The sequence below is a fragment of the Xyrauchen texanus genome, chromosome 25 (assembly GCF_025860055.1).
Source record: "Xyrauchen texanus isolate HMW12.3.18 chromosome 25, RBS_HiC_50CHRs, whole genome shotgun sequence".
Taxonomy (NCBI): Eukaryota; Metazoa; Chordata; class Actinopteri; order Cypriniformes; family Catostomidae; genus Xyrauchen; species Xyrauchen texanus.
Genome location: NC_068300.1, coordinates 26774486 through 26797520, shown reverse-complemented (window position 1 = coordinate 26797520; position 23035 = coordinate 26774486). Strand labels below are relative to the sequence as shown.

At 39.3% G+C, this 23035-nt stretch overlaps 1 protein-coding gene across 1 annotated transcript; it reads left to right on the top strand.

The window, feature by feature from the left end:
• The first annotated feature begins 250 nt into the window (after positions 1–250).
• On the top strand, positions 251–17533 carry LOC127618345 (rho-related GTP-binding protein Rho6-like). Its single transcript, XM_052090708.1, has 5 exons — positions 251–492; positions 928–1015; positions 14029–14138; positions 14239–14373; positions 14478–17533. The coding sequence occupies exons 1-5, from the start codon at positions 373–375 to the stop codon at positions 14721–14723; spliced, it is 699 nt and encodes a 232-aa protein (XP_051946668.1). The 5' UTR covers positions 251–372; the 3' UTR covers positions 14724–17533.
• Positions 17534–23035: the final 5502 nt, after the last annotated feature.

Below are 23035 nucleotides of genomic sequence, written 5' to 3'. Positions count from 1 at the left end.
TTGTTAAATAGCCCAGTATTCACAATAATTGTCCGTATTTTCGCCATTTCAGCGAAAACTTTCTTAAAAGACCAAATTTCGTATTGCTGGACATACTAGGAGACATTGCGCATTTATTTCGGCTAAATTTAAATCAATGTTCAGACTTGAGCTGGGTGGGCGCATTTCGAGGGCAGTGGAACTCGAGCGCGAGACGGAGAGCCCTGATTGGATAGCGGAGCTGTATAAATTGCCGCAGTGCCGTATTACTCTCTATCGTGGAGAGTTCAGTCCAAACCTCAATGTGGTCTGAACAAACTGACCAGGGCCATACAAGAGTGCCATCGTCAGGACTGGTCTAGTGTCACTGTTTACGTGACCGTCTTATTCAAAATGAAGGAGCGAAGAGTCAGCCAGCCTTTGGTAATGCGTTGTAAACTGGTTTTAGTAGGAGACGTGCAGTGCGGGAAAACTGCAATGTTGCAAGTCTTGGCCAAAGACTGTTATCCTGAGGTATGTCTCCTCTAACTTATTCATAGCTGATATGTAGCCTATACTTTGTTAGAAATGTGCTTCGTATGTTTTAATGAAGATTCCTGCATGTCATTGTGTAATACTGAGAAGAATTACGCACTGTTTGATTACCCACATGCACACAAGGGATGTTCTCTGTGTATCACACTCATGTGAGTTGTTGTGCACGTGTTGACTCGTGAAAAATCAGCACTTCTGCAACAACCCGTCATAACGAAGCAAATTTGTTTTTGTTCTCCAAAGGAATTATGTTGCTAAACCCAATGTAGCCCAATACGCACGTCTTATTGTGCAGTGATTGTAGCTACACGAATCATAGCGAATTATTTAGCTTTTTCTATGAAAGTGATTTTAATCAATGTATTTTGTTTTACTATCAATGTAATCGACTTTATTTCGTTTACCCCGACACAGACATACGTCCCAACAGTGTTTGAGAACTACACCGCTGGACTGGAATTAGACGAACAGCGCGTGGAGCTCAGTTTATGGGACACGTCAGGTAAGAAGTAGTGACGCAGCTTATTTTTTTTTAACAGGGGTAGTATTTCGACAGATTAACAAATGAGTTTTGACAAATGTCCGCGAGGACAGTTATCGTGCGGATTTCTTTTCTAAACAATGACGTCATAATTCATCTCAAACATAGGCTCGTCATAGTAACCAGTGTCCTAGTCTTGTTCTACGACGTTTAGGATTTTTAATAGATAGCGTGTCTTCAAGTAAATGCAGCAGATGTTGATTTTGGTACTTTTATTGCTTCAAGTAGTTAAGAGTTGCCTTAATATTGTATTTCGTCCAGCTATGACTCATGCCTGACAATAAAAATAAATTGTTTGTAATTTTGTATTAGTCATGTAGATTTGGGTCTGGGCCTTATTGATATGTAGCTTGGATTTGAATTTTCTGTAAATCTGCATATGGGAATTGTCTGAAGTGATAAACATGAACAATCTTTGAAAGATCTAGTTTAAAATGTGTCAAGAAATGCAATTAATGCATTTTGAAAAACATGTATAGCAGGGCAGACTGGGAAGAGAAAGCGGCCTGGGATTTTACATAGAAAATGGCCCAAAAGTTGTTAGGAGGGGGGGATTAAGTGTTCATTTATGCATTTTTGAGCAAGAGGAGGATGTTTGATAATGTTTAATGTTCTGTTATATTGGTATTTAAAAAGAGTGTCTGTTATGCTTGAGTTTTGGGGGTTACCGTTTTGGTGAAGAATGCTGCTTGTGCTTAGGTTGAGGATGGACTTTAATTTACAAATAATTCTTGTAACAGTTCAAGGATGGCAAAGGAGGAAGCTGTAACTGGCTTGACAAACACGTAAGAAACATTAATGTGGCACTTTTCAGTGTACATTAAACACTACAACACAGCTGTTTATTAGCAGCTGCAACACATTGCTTTTCAGCATTACACATCAACACTGACACACAGAAAGACAGCTTTGTGCATCTCTCTCTCTGTCTGGCGCTGTCTCCCCTCCTTAAATTGTCCCGCCGCCCCTCACTGGAACGCAAGACAGGTGTGGCACAAAGGTGGAACTCATTCACCTTTTATCTTCCCAGCCGCTCGCTGCCCAGACGCAGCTTGTCCCCGCTCTGCTCACCACAATACTTAATTTGAGTGCTATTTAGAAGTTGCTATTAAAATTACAGTTTCACTGTGCTTACATTTGTTTACCTGGCATTTACTAATGTTAATAAAATAAATTAAGTTGGACCTACTTAAAAAGATGATGTATTGAATAAACCTAATTCAATTTAGTTAAAACTACCATAGTACATTCATTTGGCCTAATACATCTAAATTATGTTGGCTCAATGAAACTGACTTTTACATTTCTTAAAAAAATTAAATTAAGTTAACTTCATTTTTTGAGGGACCTACAGGTTGGTTATACCAAGTGGCTTATAGATTTGGTAGAATAAAGTTATTATAATATAATGATGTCCTGATGTCCTTTGTATAACGCGCCGGCCCATTTCAGCTTATCATAGCCCATTCGGCCACGTTTCGCAGCCAGCCCTTCGGAAATGTCCCAGTTCTTCTGATGGCCAGTCCACCCCTGGCTGTGAGGTTCTGTATAAAATCACATAATTTGATTAAAAAATAATACAATATTATGTTTATTTTTATATTTTAATTTCATTAGATTTTTGTTGTTGTTATTAACAGTTTTTATCGATTCCATACATAAATCAAACAAACATGAATGTGGAATCAATTATATACATTAAACCCCTCCCCCCGAACGTTCCCCCACACCAAACACAAACACGCACTACAGTGGTCACCAACAATAAAATACACTAAAATAAATAAACAAACATTAAAAAAGATATACTTTCAAACAACATCATCGATATAATCATCTATAATAAATCTTATGGACTGATGAAAAGAATGCATAGTCCCTCTCAGATGGGTTCAAAAGTCTCCAGATATCTGCAAGACCAAGATTTTTACACATCCTGTGAAGCATCACTGTTGCTCTAGGGGATTTACACACCTTTGCTATGATCAAGGACTGAGCCTATTAAAAGATGAAAGTTTCCTCCCAATATTATATCATGAGGGGTGCCAGCAGCTTGCAACATCCCTTCAAATCTATAAATAAAGCCCCGATCATCAGTGTTAGGTGCGTACATATTAGCCAAAATCAATCTTTGCCCCTGAATTTCTGCTAAAACCATAATGACTGTTCCTAATTGATGTTTAATCGGCTTGAGACATTTGATTTGTAGATGTTTACTTATCAATATAATGACTCCCCTGCTATTACTTGAGCCAGCACTATATAAAACATGTCCACCCCATATCTTCCCAAATTTTCAGCTTCCTGCAAGGAAAGATGCATTTCTTCATGAAACACTATCCTACACTGGCGCGCGCACACACACACACACACACACACACAAAAAAAAAAAAAAATAGGGGGGCCATACAGTTCCTCGGGCAGTCAAAAGAATGTTCAGTGAGGCAGTCCATTCGGTCGTTACACAAGTGCAACACATGCCCTAATCAATCCAAGAAATATTCCACAAATCAACCTCCAGCCGATAGGAGGCATAAGCACCAAGAATGTGCAGATTCATCCACAACTGTCCCGAGGGAGTGTTATTCCACAAAACAAACTCCAACATGAAAATAACCAAATGGCTTACTCTGTCGATTGTTTTTATGAAAGACATTGCTTGCTGTGGGTATGTAAATATTTTGCGGCCATCCTTAGTATCTATTCTCAATTTGGCCAGGAACATCAGTGCAAAAGCGAACTTCTGTTGATGTAAGCATTTCTTGCATTCCTTGAATCGATCACGTTTCACTTTTGTCGAATTTGCAAAGTCTGAGAACAAAAAAAAATCTGTAGTTCTTCCAAGAAAGCTTTCCTTTTCACCTCACCTCGTGTAACACAAGATCTTTATTGGATGTTCTCAGAAATTTGGCCAGAATTGATCAGAGACTGTCTCCCTCAGCAGATCTCCGAGCCAGAACTATGTGAGCTCACTCGATTTCCAGCTTTTGGCCTGTTATGTCGAGCAGACTCGGAAAGAGCTTGTCTATGAATTTCACCATATCTCTGCATTCTTCATGCTCAGGAATTCCAACAATTCAGATGTTGTTCCGTCGATTACAGTTCTCCAAATCCTCCAGTCTTTCCCAGACGTGCTCCAAATCCACACTGGTCACCAGCAGACCAGCAGCCAATTCCCCCTCTGATGACCCCGATCCATCCCTGATGCCCGCAACTCTTGTAACCACCTCAGTGAATTTGTGATCGATCGACGCACCACAGCAAGATCCTCATAGACCGTAACGACCCTTGTCAGCATTGCCGACACATTCATCAATTCACGCCGGATTTCTTTCAGTTCACCATCCGAAATGAGTCCGGGGCTTCCAGCCTTCCTCTGAGGGGAATCAGCCAGAGCACGTAACTGTCTTTTAATATCTCCAGAGCCTGAGGATTTTGAAATCTTTGACATATTGTCTTCCCAAAACAATTAAGGATCAGGGTGTATTGAATCTCACCGGTTTGTGACACAAATATTATCAAAACTAACAAAGTGTGCAGAGCTTGCCTTTCACAAGTCCTACCCTCGCATGGGACTCATGTGACCCCCCATATTTTAATTTGATTAAAGTTAATTAATTTATTTAAACATAATTTTGCTGATAAAATTGAAGTAATCTGTTGATATGGATTTCAGAAGAAATAAATATATAAAAAACAGGTATCCGACTTGGTATCTGCAAATATCAGAAAGAAAGTAGGCCTACCAGTACTCATACTCCAAAAAAATGGTATCGGGACAAAATATGAATAATATTTAAAAAAAAAAACTGTCTCCAGACAGTTACACCTCCTGAGATTTCTTTAATATAAGCCCCAGAAAAAAATATCAAAATGCCTTTGAACTTAGCAATTAAAATCATGTTCATCGTAGAAGAGGTGTATTCAAGTAATTGTCTAGTGTGAATTGCAGTTTCTATGTATTTTTTAATAACTGTATTAAAAAATTGTTTTCTGACATGCCGAAACCCGGGAGATGGCAGCGGCGCTCCCCTGGGTGGACGGCAGTGTCGAGGACTCTGCGACGCCCATCCCTCCTCCTTCCCGGGTTTTGGCACCAATGTAAAACAGTTAAAGGATGGGCAAGGAGGAGGCGAGAACTGGCTTGTCAACATAAATAATAATTTAATAAGAAACTTAAAACACAACATAAACAAACACACATGCGGACATGCCCGTAATTCTCTCTCTCGATGTTCTGTGGCTGCTGCTTTTTATCCGCTCTCCTCACGCTACTGCAATTAGACACAGGTGTTAGGCTTAATTTAGCTCAGGTGTAAGCGCCCTTACCGCTTTTCTCTCCCAGACGGGCGCTTGACCACGCCCCCGCTGCCACACTCTATTTTTGAAAAAGATAAGAATCACATAATTGACCCCATATAGTGGTTTCATAGCTGCAAGTCCCCCTGCCACCTTTGTTTTTGACTGTGTTTTATACATGATTGTACATGTGCGAGCTTGTGTGCATTATGACTGTTGTGTTGATTGTTGCTTGGCTAGTAGGTCAGTTTGATATTACAGGATAGACACACTTTCAGCACCTGAGCCCTGAGTCAGGGTGGAGGGGGAAAACCCAGGAAATGCAAGCTGACATATGTGAAGCTGCAGTAACTGTGTGAGAGGGTCTGGCAGCTGAAACACCTGAGACCTATCCTCAAGTGTCAGATGCTGGCAGTGTGCAATCTTTAATTTCTGTCTGTCTCAGGTTAGAAAAGAAATCTGATTGTTGATTGAAATAATCTGAGCTAGGACAGTGCAAGGTTTGTCATTTTTGGGATGTCTGATTGTGGAATGTCTCAGAATGAAGGACGAAGCCCTATGATGAGGCTAAAGAGATACTGTCCTCTTTGAAGTGGATTAAAGAGGTCAGCCCCTGTCCCAGTGCCTGTTGCCTTGCATATTAGATGTATTAAAGAATAGAGACATTTGACCAGGGAATCTTTAGTCCGAGTGTTTGTGCATGTGTCTGATTAAGAGTATCATTAAGAGTAGGCAGGTAGTAGACAGATAATTGAAACTCTCATACTCTGATCTATTACAAAGCCAAGGAATGTTCATCTTTTCTTGTCTGTTTTCTTTGTGTTTGGGTTATGGAGTTTTACATGAAAACCTTTGTTCTTTTCAACAGTTTTTAGGTCTCCTAAAAATTATTATGGTTCGCATTTCAAAGATGTAAAAAACATTTTGTATTTTATTTTTTGGCTCTACACCTCTCTCTTTTCGTGCACTTTTCCTACATTATGTTTGGATATTGTTTTATTTAATCTTTACATCATGCCGTCCTTAAAAAAAACCTTGTTTTTGTTGTAAGATTAATCTTTGCAATAGAGCATAGGTTTAACATTTTTAAATCCCACATCTGCTTTCATATTACATGCAGAGTGCAGAGCTGGGTTCTTTAAGGCCACGTTGCATACATTGTGTAACAATTGAGTGATTTCCTGATTAATCTGAATCTATGTTAACTGCCATGCCTGGATGCTTGTCTAAGTACCCACTTGCTAGCATGAGTGGATGGCATATTGCCTCTCTAAAAGAGGTGCCTTATAAGGTAGAGAATTAGTTTTTTTCACTAATCCTGCTTTTTTGCTCCTTATAGAATATGAGATAATTATGATGTCTTTTTTCACTTGATATTTTACCACCTAGTAAATCAAAATAGATTGAGTCTTTTCCTTAAAATTATAACTTTTAATTTGCTCATACATAGTCTGTAATTAGTGATGCTTGCTGAGCCAAGCATCTCTGTTACTACAGAGTGCAGCAGTCATTCGTTTACCATAGGGGAATTGATGTTAAGCGAGAACTCATAAGTCTATGTGAAATCTGAGGTTGTTAATCGATGATATATGCTTTGTTAATGCCATCTGTCTATATTAATTCAAAATTCAAATTAATTTAAATTTGTGTTTAACAGTGGAATTTCTGGTGAAGAAGTACCCATAATCCTCAGGGGAAAAATCCACCAATAAGAAAATTGTGGTGAACTGAGTGTGCCAAACAAATTCTGTAGCGACCGCTCACTCCCATGATGCCCTGTGAATGATGCAATAAAGTCGGTCAATCAAACTACTTGAATACAAATCAAAATAACTTATAATCAACCAATTTAAATAAATAGTTTTATATGTTTCCATTGTTTTTAAGTCGATTATGTTTTTTGCAATGCTTCATGGGATTGTAATTCATGCCCTCAGGAAAGATGTTAAGTACTCAATCTTGTACCTTTTGAGTTTTTGTGAAATTTTCAAATACTTTTTTGTTTCAAATCAAAATCTTTAATGTTGTGATTCACCTTGGAGCTGGTTTGGCTTAGAACTCTTTAAAGTGTTTTATGAAATCCCTATGGAAATATAAACTGGAAAAATTCCAGAACCAAATGGCTGGAAAAATAGGTGGGCACTGCTGCGCTATATTGCACATACTTAGTATTTGTTTTCTTTTTTCCAACAAGCACAACTTTACGACCTTCCAGTACATCCTAGCATCATGGTGGTGTGTTTTGTACCGCCAAGCACCACATTTTACTTTTTTTTTTTTTTTTTTCAGAAAATGTAAAGAATTTAGTTCTTTACTGGTTATATTTCCCCCATGTTTTCTGACATAAAATGTTTCAATTTTGTTTCAAAGCACTACTTCTTGATCTGGTTAGATGGTTCACTTAAAAAAATGGATTCTTGGCAAGAAGGAAATTTAAAGTACTTTAGTAGCCTTCAATGTCTTTCCTGCTCTGCACTTAGCCAAACATGCTCTCTATCATGTACTTTTAAAAACACTCAAATGTATTTCCTTAATAGTCATACCAGGGTAGGACTGGGAGACAAAATTGTACTGGGAATTTCAGGATTCTTGTGGCCCACTGAACATAGATTTCACCATACACTCACCTAAAAGGATTATTAGGAACACCTGTTCAATTTCTCATTAATGCAATTATCTAATCAACCAATCACATGGCAGTTGCTTCAATGCATTTAGGGGTGTGGTCCTGGTCAAGACAATCTCCTGAACTCCAAACTGAATGTCAGAATGGGAAAGAAAGGTGATTTAAGCAATTTTGAGCGTGGCATGGTTGTTGGTGCCAGACGGGCCGGTCTGAGTATTTCACAATCTGCTCAGTTACTGGGATTTTCACGCACAACCATTTCTAGGGTTTACAAAGAATGGTGTGAAAAGGAAAAACATCCAGTATGCGGCAGTCCTGTGGGCTGAAAATGCCTTGTTGATGCTAGAGGTCAGAGGAGAATGGGCCGACTGATTCAAGCTGATAGAAGAGCAACTTTGCCTGAAATAACCACTCATTACAACCGAGGTATGCAGCAAAGCATTTGTGAAGCCACAACACGCACAACCTTGAGGCGGATGGGCTACAACAGCAGAAGACACCACCGGGTACCACTCATCTCCACTACAAATAGGAAAAAGAGGCTACAATTTGCAAGAGCTCACCAAAATTGGACAGTTGAAGACTGGAAAAATGTTGCCTGGTCTGATGAGTCTCGATTTCTGTTGAGACATTCAGATGGTAGAGTCAGAATTTGGCGTAAACAGAATGAGAACATGGATCCATCATGCCTTGTTACCACTGTGCAGGCTGCTGGTGGTGGTGTAATGGTGTGGGGATGTTTTCTTGGCACACTTTAGGCCCCTTAGTGCCAATTGGGCATCGCTTAAATGCCACGGCCTACCTGAGCATTGTTTCTGACCATGTCCATCCCTTTATGGCCACCATGTACCCATCCTCTGATGGCTACTTCCAGCAGGATAATGCACCATGTCACAAAGCTTGAATCATTTCAAATTGGTTTCTTGAACATGACAATGAGTTCACTGTACTAAAATGGCCCCCACAGTCACCAGATCTCAACCCAATAGAGCATCTTTGGGATGTGGTGGAACGGGAGCTTCGTGCTCTGGATGTGCATCCCACAAATCTCCATCAACTGCAAGATGCTATCCTATCAATATGGGCCAACATTTCTAAAGAATGCTTTCAGCACCTTGTTGAATCAATGCCACGTCGAATTAAGGCAGTTCTGAAGGCGAAAGGGGGTCAAACACAGTATTAGTATGGTGTTCCTAATAATCCTTTAGGTGAGTGTAGATATCTAATATATCTATTACTTAATATAGGCCTATATCTATATTATTATTATTTTTATAATTGATTTATTAATGGGTTTCATAGGCTACATAGCACATAAATAGAACAGTTCAATCCATGTGCTATGACACACTGATTGATATAGTTGACGACGCATTGAAAATGTCATAATACATGACACGAACACTAATTTATTCTCGGGTGCTTATCTTTATGCAGCTGAATGGTAAAAAGAGAAAATGTGTTTTATTATTCAGTAAGCAAATAAGTTTATTATTAGCAATATTTGAATATATATTTTCCACACATTTTTATTAGATTAGATAAACATTAATTTCCGAAAGACTGAAAAATCTGTTGCATTTTATTAGTATTTCCCATTATAGGACTCACAACTGCTGCTATTGAGGCCCTATGGCACAATGCAATTTCAAATCCAATGCATTATAAGATAACACCTACAATGCCACTGCAGCCATGCCAAAAACTCTGTCTTCAAGTTGTAAATAGTCATCGGACATTGTGAATCTTTTTTTAGGATCTTCGGTGTAACCCTCCTTTCACATGCCAGTTATGAACTTGTTAGCAAGCCGAATGACGTTATAAGTTTTTGCGTTTGTCCGTGCTATTTTCTAAAATTTTTCAATAACACAACTGTCAATAACTGTTGTCATTGACAGTTGTGCTGTGTTGTGCTGTGTCTTGTTGTTCAGTGTTTCGTGCAGGAGCTCCACGCTTTTAGAGAAAATTACAAATTAATAACATTTTTTTTTTTGTACGAAAGGGTGCATTCGGTTTGAACGGCCCCTTTCTCTTTTGATTCTCTTTGATCTGATGACAAAGATTGGCTTGTGAAACATTCAGGAATCCAGCATAATGGGGGTCTTTTTTTATTGTCAAAAGTATTATAATGTACAGCAATAATATAATTTTCAAGTAGATTAATTTGTTTAATTGGCTTTGTTTAATATTTATTTATTCATATATTTTTATATCACAATGTGCATCGGCCTGCAAGTGGCCAACGTTCCACCGGCCTACTGGGAAAAATCCCAACTCTCCCAATGGCCAATCTGACCCCAAATCACTCAGTGACTCAAAGTTAAGCATGGTTTCACATATAGTCTGTTTTAAATTAACCAAACCCAGTCCAGTTTAAGGGAACAGCTGCAAATGACCTCAGTTCTTTTGGCGTTCACAATGTTAGTGGACTTAAAAAGAGGACCCGGTTTCTTTTTTTGGTCCATTTAGCATTTATTTGGTCTCAGAACCCTTGTTGTTAAAACAACAATTCCTTAAGAACTCAGACCCCATGGCTGTAAAGATTATGACATTTGGCTAGCAATAACTTATAAATGTGATTTTGATGATAAATTGTCATACTTCGTAAGGTGTATGCATGCTTAATACATATACACATTAAGAAGAAATTTTTTCATATTTAACTTGGAATCTTTTAATAAAATAGGGCTATAAAAAATTATTAGTGAATTGTTTAGTATATAAAAATAATGAAAAGGGATATAATAGCATGAAAAGTAGTCTTTTATTTGTTAAAACATTTCCTAATACTTAACATATGTCTCTTTTTGGTCAACTTTACATTTACACCAAGACAACCCAGGCAATTATATTATATTAAGCTATACTATATTTCTGTCCTACATTCTTCAGTTTCACACGTTATTTTAAGGCTCTCCGATAAAACCCACAAGCCCTTATTTCACATGAAGGAAAACATTTGAGATTCTGTGTGTATTCGAAAATATGTTTCTTCATCTATCATCTCCTGCATGCATGAACCAAGAACATTACACAAATGTTAAATTAAAGTGAAACTATCAAAATCCTCACTTGTATTTTCGCGGGAGTTTGGCACGAACCTTCAAAACAGTGAGGGCATCAGGTGCTTAATTTATGCATTTGCATTTGGCAGACGCTTTTATCCAAAGCGACTTACAGAGCCCTTATTACAGGGACAATCCCCCTGGAGCAACCTGGAGTTAAGTGCCTTGCTCAAGGACACAATGGTGGTGGCTGTGGGATTCGAACCAGTGTCCTTCTGATTACCAGTTACGTGCAATTTTGCATGGAAGATCACAGCTTGAGAAGCCAATGACAAAGACTCATCATACATCTCCCATCTATGCCCTCGTTGAGCCAGGTAGGCTTTGTTAATTGCGCACAGCCCTGTTAGGTGGCGACGCTCAGGTGGAATATTGGCAGAGTGCTAGATGAACCCATGCACCCACACACAAACACTCATCAGCATACAAGAACAAACACACTCTAATCACGACTAATTACAGAAGCTTTAATTGAATTTCCTCATTTGGCTCGCACTGCTTCAGGCATCTCTACACACACTCTCTAGATCAAAGAGCAGATGGGCATGAGAGGCTGGAACTGACCCTTTGACAGACACTGGCGCAGGGAACTCCTATAGCTCTTATAATTTGAAATTTGATTTAAAAGGAATACACATTTATAAAATGTGTACACAGATGTAGATTTTGTCTTGTCATATGAAAGCAGTTCTAGCCCAAAGAAGCCTTGATCACTGTTCTTTTTGCTTTAATGGCTTTATATATATATTCTCTGTCACTAAAGCTAGTGAGATGACTCATTGTGTACATACTGTATACAGCAGTAGTACGTGACCCAGAGAGACTCAAAACCAAACAACTGAGCTTAATGTCAATTCTCTAAGCACACAAAGTATACGTGAATATTGAGTGAAATAAATCTTTAATGTACTACCATTATTTTCTATGGATATACTAGTATCCATACATAGTATGTTTATGTGCACACCTTTCAATGCCATTGCCGTATAGCTACGGAGTAAGATGAGGTTTAGTGTGTGCAGGGGACAAGACATCGGCAACTCGTTCTGTCAATATATATATATATATATATATATATATATATATATCTCTCTGAGAGATTCACCCACACACATCAGCAGTGCCATACGAAATGCTAATGACATTATTTTTAAATTTTCATCACATTTTGAAGATGCGTTTATCCAAAGCAACTTACAAATGAGGAACATAACAAGCAATTTGTCATACAAAAGTAAACAATATTTGTAGTATCACACTGCCAAGTTCCCAGAGAGGCTAGAATAGATGGGCTAGCTTGTTTGTTTTTGTATTAAATAAATAATCCATGTTGAGGTTGTGGTCAACAGATGGTTTTGCTGGGATCACAAGGAGTTCTGTCTTTGCGAGGTTGAGCTGAAGGTGGCATTCCTTCATCCAGGCCAAGATCTCAAAAAGGCAGGCCAAGATATGAGCTAATAGAGTAACCCCATCAGGCTGGAACAACAGGTAGAGCTATCAATCATCTGAGTAGCAGTGGCAGGAAAAGCCATGTGCCTTAAAAGGGGTGGTTCACCCAAAAATGTAAATTCTCTCATTATTTACCCAACCTCATGTAATTCCAGATGTATATGACTTCCATTCTTCAGCAGAACACATTTGAAGAAAAATATCTCATCTCAGTAGGACCTTATAATGGATGTGGATGGTAACACGATTTTTGATGCTCCAAAAAGCACAGACAATCCGCATTAACATCATCCATACGACTCCGGTGGTTAAACGAATGTCTTATAAAGCAATGTGATTGCTTTTGTTGCAAAAAATATTAAACTATAAATCATTGAGTCCAGTAAGCAACAGTATGCACGATAACGAAAGGGCTGAGATCACACAGTCTTTCCAGCAATGGCATGGCAATGTTGCAGCAGACATCTCTACCTCTGTTGGCAATGCCTGGCATTGCGTACATGTGCACCACCATGTCTCCTGAGTTTCTGTCTCTTTGAGGCTTGTTGGTCCAGCTTCCTCCATCTCCCTGTGCTCCTGGTCAGAGCACTCAGGTTCAAATAAATATGGCTGTGCAAAAACACGTATCTCATCTTCTGACATCTTTGTTTAAATTTCCTTCAATTTGTTTACAGTGTTCGGTCTGTACAGTGTTCCTCTTACTTAGTTGAAACAGCGCTGCTCTTCTGGGTGTGTCGTGCATGCGGCACTTCTCTCGTGAACATGGCAATATGTCACACGAGAGACTGCATGATCTCAGCCCTCTCGTGAACGTGCATACTGCTGCTTAACAGAAGCAATTATTTATAGTTAAAAAGGACTTAAATATTTATATTTTTCACACAAACAGTTATAGTATCATTTTATAAGACATTAATTTAATCACTGGAGTCGTATGGAGGACGTTAATTCTGATTGTCTGTGCTTTTTAGAGCATCAACAAATTTGTTTTACCATCCACATCCATTATAAGGGCCTACTGAGCTGAGATATTTTACTATTTTTCTTCAAATGTGTTCTGCTGGAGAAAGGAAGTCAAATACTGTACAAGTGGGATGGCAAGAAGGTGAGTAAATTATGAGAGAATTGTAATTTGTGTGTAAACTATCACTAATGAATGGTCCGATTGATGTAGTGTAGATCAAAAAGAGGAGAGGTCCAAACACTGATCCTTGAGGAACAATCAGTGGTTGCCTGGTGTGATTGGACACCTCTCCACTACAGGAAACCTTGAAGGATGTGAGGTATGACATAAACCACTCAAGCGCAGTTCCTGTGATGCCCAAGTCAGAGAGGGTGGACAGGAGGATCTGGTGGTTCACTGTGTCACAAACAGTGGACAGTTCAAGGAGAATAAGGACAGATGATCTGGAGTTAACTCGCCAGTCGCAGGGTTTCAGCTACTAACAAGAGGGCACTCTCTGTTGAATATTCCTTTCTCTTCCATATAAGTATCTTATTAGTTATTGATGTTTTCTGTATGGTTGTTCTTGCAGGTTCACCGTATTATGATAATGTCAGACCTCTGTGCTACAGCGACGCAGATGCGGTTCTCCTCTGCTTTGATACAAGTCGGCCTGACACTGTTGAAAACGCATTGAAAAAGGTGAAAAGCCATTGATTGGATGTTTAATAATAAATAAAATTCAATCTATTTCCAGTTTATTACCAATTATAGCAATGCAATAACAGCACTCTCCCTGCAGTGGAAGGCAGAAATCATGGATTTTTGTCCCAGTACGCGCATAATTCTGGTTGGCTGTAAGACAGACCTTCGCACAGATGTTTGCACTCTAATGGAGCTGTCCAATCAGAGACTAACACCCATCTCCCATGAGCAGGTCAGTCGATTGCACCCTCCCTTTGTAAATCAGACTCCTTGACGCTTTTGTTCTCTTTTTCTGTATGTGATTCTAAACCATCTTGTCTTTCTTACTGAATTTAGGGCACCTTGTTGGCAAAGCAGGTTGGAGCAGAAGTGTACCTGGAATGCTCTGCATTCACATCTGAGAAGAGCATCCACAGCGTGTTTCGTTCTGCTGCAATCACATGCCTCAACAAACTGCAGGCACCCATAAAGCAAAGCCCAACACGTCGACTCTCCAAACGCCTCCTTCATTTGCCCAGCAAGGCAGAGCTCCTGACCTCCTCCTTCAGCAAGAAGAGAACCAAGAGCTGCTCCATCATGTGAGCTAACACTTGCTGCTCTAGCTCCAAAAATAAGTTTCGCTCTTCGAGAGTGTTTGTCGGGGGGTTGAGAGGAGGGGAGGTCATAATCTTTCATGACCCCTCCTTCTCTTGACAATCATGTTCTTATTCTTCCATCCTGACAGACCACCCACAAGCACGCTCATCCCTATGTCAAAGAGCAGATGCCTTTGTTGAAAGTTACACATCCTTATGCTAAAGTATTGATTGATTTCCCTTTACCAGCATTTGGGTTTATACATTAACTGCATTTTGTATTAATGATTAATCAGACAAGGAGGGGTTATTGGAAATTCGGTACATATTGGACATTGCAAAATTAATTTCGGGTTTGTCTTAATTGTTAGTGTGCATACATGTACCGGGAATGGGAATGGGCTTTGAGATGTGAACACAATCAAATATTTAGGAGGAAGCAGATGTGTTTCTATTTCACAGTATGCACTTTAGTGGATGTGGATGTGAGAGTAACTGGTTGCACATGTCAGGCAAGGACACTGAAAAGTAAAAGGATGATTGAGTACAGGTTGGCATTTGTCTCTGTTTCAATACAGGATTATGCTTAGGTTGTATTTGTTAAAAGCTCTTGAGTCTATTATCTAAAAGACATGAGGGGAGAAGCAAAACAAGATTTTATTTCCTTCTGAAAAAGGACAGTGTTATGAATATGCAGCTAGATGGAGCATCCAATCACATTTGTTGAATCCAAATGTATTAAAGATGCTGACACACACTCTTTCACTCTCTATTTCATGTCTACTGAAGTCCTTCATGCATTTTCTGCCACTAGAGAATGGGTCATAAATCTCAGCCTGTGAGGTGAAGCCAAGCATTGCCCTTTAGAGACAGGATTTCCTAGGCAATTTCTCAGTATAGAGCAGAGCTCATGCAGGATTTATTGCCACACAGACACCTTCCAGCTGTTTTTTTTTTTATTTATTTTTTTAAGAAAATAATATTCTCTGAAGTAATTTTGAAGATGGACTAAAAAGGTCAGAGACAGGGATGATGGGGGATTACTAGGGGACAGATAGATATTGCAGACAGTCACCAAATCTGATAAATGTTACATAAGTGAGAGGACAATTGGAATGTGCCTGTTGATGTTTTTCATTTTTTAAACTTTCTCCCTCAAGTAATCTTAACATCTGTTCCAACCCCTAATTCTCATTAACAGACTTGTACATATTTCCTGCCATGTTGTGCTGCCACTATGTTGGTTACTATGAGGGTTAGACATTAAAGTGCATTCTAATTTTTCATATTCTGGTGCATTTATTCAGCTCACTGTCAGAGAGATCTATACTCTCATCCTAAGCCTCATTCTGGTAATCTCTGTGTTGAATCCTGCCACCCTGGTTGTGTAATGCTTAATCATAAAACAACTAAATCCAGGGTTTGGTGTGTTTGCTGTCCTTTTCTGCATATCGCAGTGCTGTTTTGTGGTCCTTTCTGCACAACGCGGCGGCTCATTGCTGCTCATCATGCCCCATTTTGCGGCCGAACCACCGGCCAGCTCTGTTCTCCCGATGGCCATTACGCCCCTGATCGGCTCAAATGTGCATCGGCCCACCGGGAAAATGCCCGGTATACCAGATTAACAGTCCAGCCCTGGTGGCACAGAGTGGCAGTCACCACCCTAAAATTGAGCTTTGCCACTTGCTACCCCAACTCAGTCCCACCTGCGCCATAGAGACCATGAGCAACAGCTGAACCTGTCTGTGTCGCGCATGGTCCACAATATCGTTCCGCCCGTGTCTGGCAGGACACAGCGTTTCACCTCAGTAGACATACCCCACTTCACCATGGGGATTACATTTAAATGTGCATCTCCAGTAGTTTGGTTTAAAAAAACTAGTTAAATTAAACAAGAATGTCTAGGTAAGCGAACTGTAGATGTACTGTCAGCACTCTGAGAGACATGTCATAATATTTATGTTTATTATGGGCCGAAATCCTGGGCCATCAGCCACGATTCATGCTTTCAAATCCAGGGTGCGAGTACGTTGGCATATCTCGGTGACAGCACGATTACCTGTTTACTAACTACATCTAGGTTCAGAATTCTTCATTGCAGACAATATTAATCTTAAAATTTTTATCTCTGATTTAATATTAAGTGGTGCAATACAGCTCGAATTAAAATAAAATTTAGTTATTTAATTTAATCCCACCCTGGCAGTTTGTTCATACAGACCTGCATCTCATCATGCTACATGCACTAATCCCCAATTCTACACCATTGCCTAGCAACAGACAAGTCTGTTTAGCTGGACTGTACATCTGAAAATCAGAGAAATTGAGAGAGAAAAAAAGAGAACAAGAGTGTAAACAAAGTGAAAATAAGGACACATTCTCTCTATGTAGCATAACAAATGTTTGCGAGATAGGGTCATCATGGCTATAGTTAGTTTATAGTTCAATACATGACTTATCTTACAGGCCATAATCTTAATATGAATTTGTTACTATTATCTTGTTAAGTAGCACTCTTATATGTTATCTGGTTTATGTGGTGGACTTCCACAATCTTCCTTTTGTTACATAAGTCTGGACGTAAATATGTTGTGCATAGTCATTTTGTACAGCCCTTTAAATACTGTCTGTGAAAACAATTTAAAAACAGACAATTGTGTTTGCAATGTAATGTATAACTTATTAATGAAAGTTAATTTTTGTTGGTTCTGCTTTATTCCTTTATTTTAGACCATCTGTTTTACATTGAATAGTGTTCTTTTTTTTCTCTTGTCTGTGATCTGTGTCACTCTTAAATGAATTAAAACCCTGATGTTGTCAATCAAATGAACTGTGTGTTTGTTTAAGTACTGACATATTCAATCATATTTTACCCTCTAGTCAAGTTTTCTAATGGGAATAGGCGGCACTGACTGCACTCTGCAGTTGAACATGTAATCTGCCTCAAAGTGTTAGTATATACTTTGTGTCTCAATGAGTTGTAACAATTCTAAATTGTTACTCTCTTTTGTTCATTCAGTCTTTATATATACACTGATCAGCCACAATTTTAAAACCACCTGCCTAATATTGTGTAGGTCCCCCTTGTGCTGCCAAAACAGCACCAACCCGCATCTCAAAATAGCATTCTGAGATGTTATTCTTCTCACCACAATTGTACAGATCGGTTATCTGAGTTACCGTAGACTTGGTCAGTTGTGTGTGACACTGTTGTGTGTGAAAATCCCAGGAGATCAGCAGTTACAGAAATACTCAAACCAGCCCATCTGGTACTAACAATCATACCACAGTCCAAATCACTGAGATACATTTTTTCCCATTCTGATGGTTGATGTGAACATTAACCGACGCTACTGACCTGTATCTGCATGATTTTATGGCTGATTAGATAATCGCATTGTTGGTGCCAGACGGGCTGGTTTGAGTATTTCTGTAACTGCTGATCTCCTGGGATTTTCACACACAACAGTCTCTAGAATTTACTCAGAATGGTGCCAAAAATAAAAAACATCCAGTGAGCGGCAGTTCTGCAGATGGAAACACCTTGTTGATGAGAGAGGTCAACAGAGAAAGGCCAGACTGGTTCGACTGACAAACTCAGATAACCACTTTGAACAATTGTAGTGGAAGAATATAATCACAGAATGCTATTCTGTGTACATAGGAAAATGTTTAGTACCTTCTTGAGAAAATGTATGAACACAAAGTTCATACTCTACATCATTTTCCGCAGACAATCCAGTTCTTTCCATGGCACATGTCCACAATATTATATTATAGAGTGCTTGCACCACACCCACGCCATGTTCAGCTCTTTCATTTAACACATTAAGCCAAACCAACCTTGAACAGCCACAGCTTAAAGGCATTGCTTTCAAAGGGTATTTCATGCAAACACTGTTAGAGTGCACAATCCTGGATTAAACTGCAGAATATAGTACAAGAGCCAATTGAGAGTCAGTTTAGGAAGAGAGCTATGAAGGAAAAGAAAATGAAAGGGAAAAATACTGATTCAAGGTGGGAATGGTTATAGGGAGAGTGCTCAGAGCTCCTAGTTGCTTGAAGTCCTCCTGACCCTCATGCCTACAGTTTCACACTCTTTTTCTCCCTCCTAACTAAAGCTCTAGGGTGTAAGGGAATGACAGAATGCAGGCTCACTACCAATGACTCACATCCACCAGATAGAGAAAGAGAGAGAAAGTAACTGGGGAGAAACCAGTAAAAGGGGATGAAATGATGGGGGGAGACTTATTCTCCCCAATTACTGACAAGCTGTCTGCAGTCTGCCATAGAAACATGCACACAAATACACACACACAAGCTCTATCAAACCATCCACTGTGACTACAGCGTTAACAATGCCATGGATTGCATAGACTGCAGTAAGAATTTGGGATCGTAGTGAAACAGATAGATACATTCTAGGGAGAAAGCATGTATGTTTTCAGCATGTGTGTTCAGGCCTTCAAATGAGCCGTCTACCCAATTGTATGCACCATGCTGCTGTGTTATTCATCTTTTCACAGCCACATTATTTAAAGAACATGTTAGACCAAAATCACACCACATAGTCTTAAAGGGATAATTCCCCAAGAAATGAAAATTGTCTCATGGTTTACTAACCCTTAAGATATACCCTTATATATATATATATATATATAGACCTGTCCAGGGTGTCCCCCGCCTTTCGCCCAATGTTAGCTGGGATAGGCTCCAGCCCCCCGCGACCCTGTACACAGGATAAGCGGTTGACGATGGATGGATGGATGGATGGATATATATACACACACACACACACACACACACACACACACACACATGTGCGCACACACTGTGGCGGGGCCGGGTCGTGATTCTACACACCCAGTCCCTTATCAGGCTAATCAAGCCTCTGAGAGGGATAAAGGCCGATTGCGGAGGATTGTGCAGGAGAGAGAGATAGTTTACGGACATGTCCGTCATGTGTGTTTGTGTCTTTTGTTTCAGTTTATTATTAAAATATTATTTATATTGACAAGCCGGTTCTCATCTCCTTTCCATTAAACGTTACACACACATCCGCACACATACATAGACATATATATCTACACACATATATACACACACACACACAAATTATATATATATATATATATTCATTCAAGTGTGAAAACAATAAATAAATAAATGGTTGTAGATTTTGTCCAACAGTTTGAAATACAATGTGGAAAGCAAATCTTTCACTGAATTAACATTTATGTTTTCATTTGTCTGAATCTGTAAAGAATTGGGGACCTTTGTAGGCATATTGGGAATATATTTTTGAGACGGTTAATGCTGTATGTAAACCCATATGTTAACTAATGAAAGATACACTATTTGAGTGTTTCAATAAAGCCATTACATGTAAAAATGTAGTACAGTTTTTGTCTTATTGCTATATATATATATATATATATATATATATATATATATATATATATTTCATATGTAGAAATATATAGACATACATGGTTCATGCATACAGTGCATCGGAAAGTATTCACAGTGCTTCACTTTTTCCAAATTTTGTTAACAGCCTTATTCCAAAATTGATTAAATTCATTATTTTCCTTAACATTCTACAAACAATACCCCATAATGACAACGTGAAAGAAGTTTGTTTGAAATCTTTGCAAATTAAAACAAAATAATTTTTTTTTTTTTTTTTTAAAAATCACACGTACCTTTGCTCAAAACTTAGTTGAAGCACCTTTGGCACAGCCTCAAGTCTTTATATGTACAATGCTACAAGCTTGGCACACCTATTTTTGGGCAGTTTCTCCCATTCTTCTTTGCAGGACCTCTCAAGCTGCATCAGGTTGGATGGGGAGCGTCAGTGCACAGCCATTTTCAGATCTCTCCAGAGATGTTCAATCCGGTTCAAGTCTGGGCTCTGGCTGGGCCACTCAAGGACATTCACAGAGTTGTCCCGTAGCCACTCCGTTGTAATCTTGGCTGTGTGCTTGGGGTCTTTGTCCTGTTGGAAGATGAATCTTCGCCCCAGTCTGAGGTCCAGAGCGCTCTGGAGCAGGTTTTCATCAAGGAGGTCTCTTTACATTGCTGCATTCATCTTTCCCTCGATCCTGACTAGTCTCCCAGTTCCTGCTGATGCAAAACATCCCCACAGCATGATGCTGCCACCACCATGCTGTCACTGTAGGGATGGTATTGGCCAGGTGATGAGCGGTGGCTGGTTTCCTCCAGACATGATGCTTGCCATTCAGGCCAAAGAGATCAATCTTTGTTTCATCAGACCAGAGAATTTTGTTTCTTATGGTCTGAGAGTCTTTCAGGTGAGAACCTCATCATCAAGTTCGCTAATGACACGACCGTGGTGGGTCTCATCAGCAAGAAAGACGAGTCAGCATACAGAGGTAGCGGAGATAGCGGAGGTGCAGCGGCTAACGGACTGGTGTAGAGCCAACATCCTGTCTCTGAATGTGGCAAAACAATAGAGATGGTTGTTGACTTTAGGAGAGCACAGAGTGACCACTCTCCGCTAAACATTGACGGCTCCTCTGTGGAGATCATCAAGAGCTGGAGCTCTGTCAGAGTGACCATCGGGTTCTTGATCACCTCCCTGACTATGGCCCTTCTCCCCCAATCGCTCAGTTTGGCCGGGTGGCCAGCTCTAGGAAGAGTCCCAGTGGTTCCAAACTTCTTCCATTTACGGATGATGGAGGCCACTGTGCTCATTGGGACCTTCAATGCTGCAGAAATTGTTCTGTACCCTTCCCCAGATCTTTGCCTTGATACAATCCTGTCTCGGAGGTCTACAGACAATTCCTCGGACTTCATGGCTTGGTTTGGTTTGTGCTCTGACATGCACTGTTAACTGTGGGACCTTATATAGTGTTCCTTTCCAAATCATGTCCAATCAACTGAATTTACCACAGGTGGACTCCAATCAAGTTGTAGAAACACCTCAAGGATGATCAGTGGCAACAGGCTGCATCTGAGCTCAATTTTGAGTGTCATGACAAAGGCTGTGAATACTTATGTACATGTGATTTATTCGTTTTTTATTTTTAATATTTGCAAAGATTTCAAACAAACTTCTTTCACGTTGTCATTATGGGGTATTGTTTGTAGAATTTTTAGGAAAATAATGAATATAATCCATTTTGGAATAAGGCTGTAACATAAAATGTGGAAAAAGTGAAGCGCTGTGAATACTTTCCGGATGCACTGTATATTGCAGAATATTGAAAAATATAAGCACTTGATTCCCATATATGAAAATGTATTATTTAATATATCACATTATATTTTCCAATATATTCATATATATTTGTGTTTCATATGGGTAAAAAGTATGGTGTGATTTTAATAATTTAGACTAAGAATTCTTGGAATGTTGATTTCCACTGTACTGGCAAGAGAACAAAATTAGTGCACGCATACGCCCTCATACACATACAAACACACCTCTTGTCATTGTAGGCTTTTCTTGCCATAGGGATCCCCTCGGCTCCCCAAAAACCCAAGAGGTACACCCAGCCCCCACCATCACTCACTCTCTATAAACACACACACACACGCACACACGTATGTACAGTGTGTCATCGTGAACCCCTGAGGTATGTTGATAATGGATGAGCACATTTGGCTGTTTAATTAGCCAACCATGGTTTTATTGTATCTGGGTCTCTGGGCCAGAGAGGGAGAAGGGGTTGTGAATGTTTGGACAGGTTAGAGAAAAGTGTCTGAAGCTTAAAGCACAAATCTGAGTTTTGCTGGTTACAGCAGAAAATGTAGGTCGAAGTAAATGGTTTTAATGTTTTATTGCAGAAAAAAATAAGGCTACAAAATGTCCAGATGTCCTTTGCCTGAGCTCAGTTTCTTGATTTATGATTGACCTGAACCTAGTGTGTTAACAAACCAATCGGGTCTCACAACAAGTCATGTTAATTAGTACAAGATGGCGAAATGGTACTTGGCGTGACTGACAAATACAACAATATACAACTTTTACTCACATAGAGAAAAATAAACAAAAGAACAAACAATGATATTTCCTGAGTTTAACCCCTAACACAAACCTAACCATAAAGTGTAACCCCTTATCCAAACCCAAAATCTAACCATGAATAGAAGAGAAAAATCACTTTTGTGTACCACAGATCAAAGGATCAGGGTTTTGAATGAACGTTCTTGCGATTTTTTCACTAATGCAAAACTAAACATAACCATAAAGACTATCCCCTCACCCAAACCCTTAACCTAACACCTAACCATGATTTTAATAGGAAAATAACTGCACTGTACCACAGAAGCAAAAAACAAAACAAAACATTA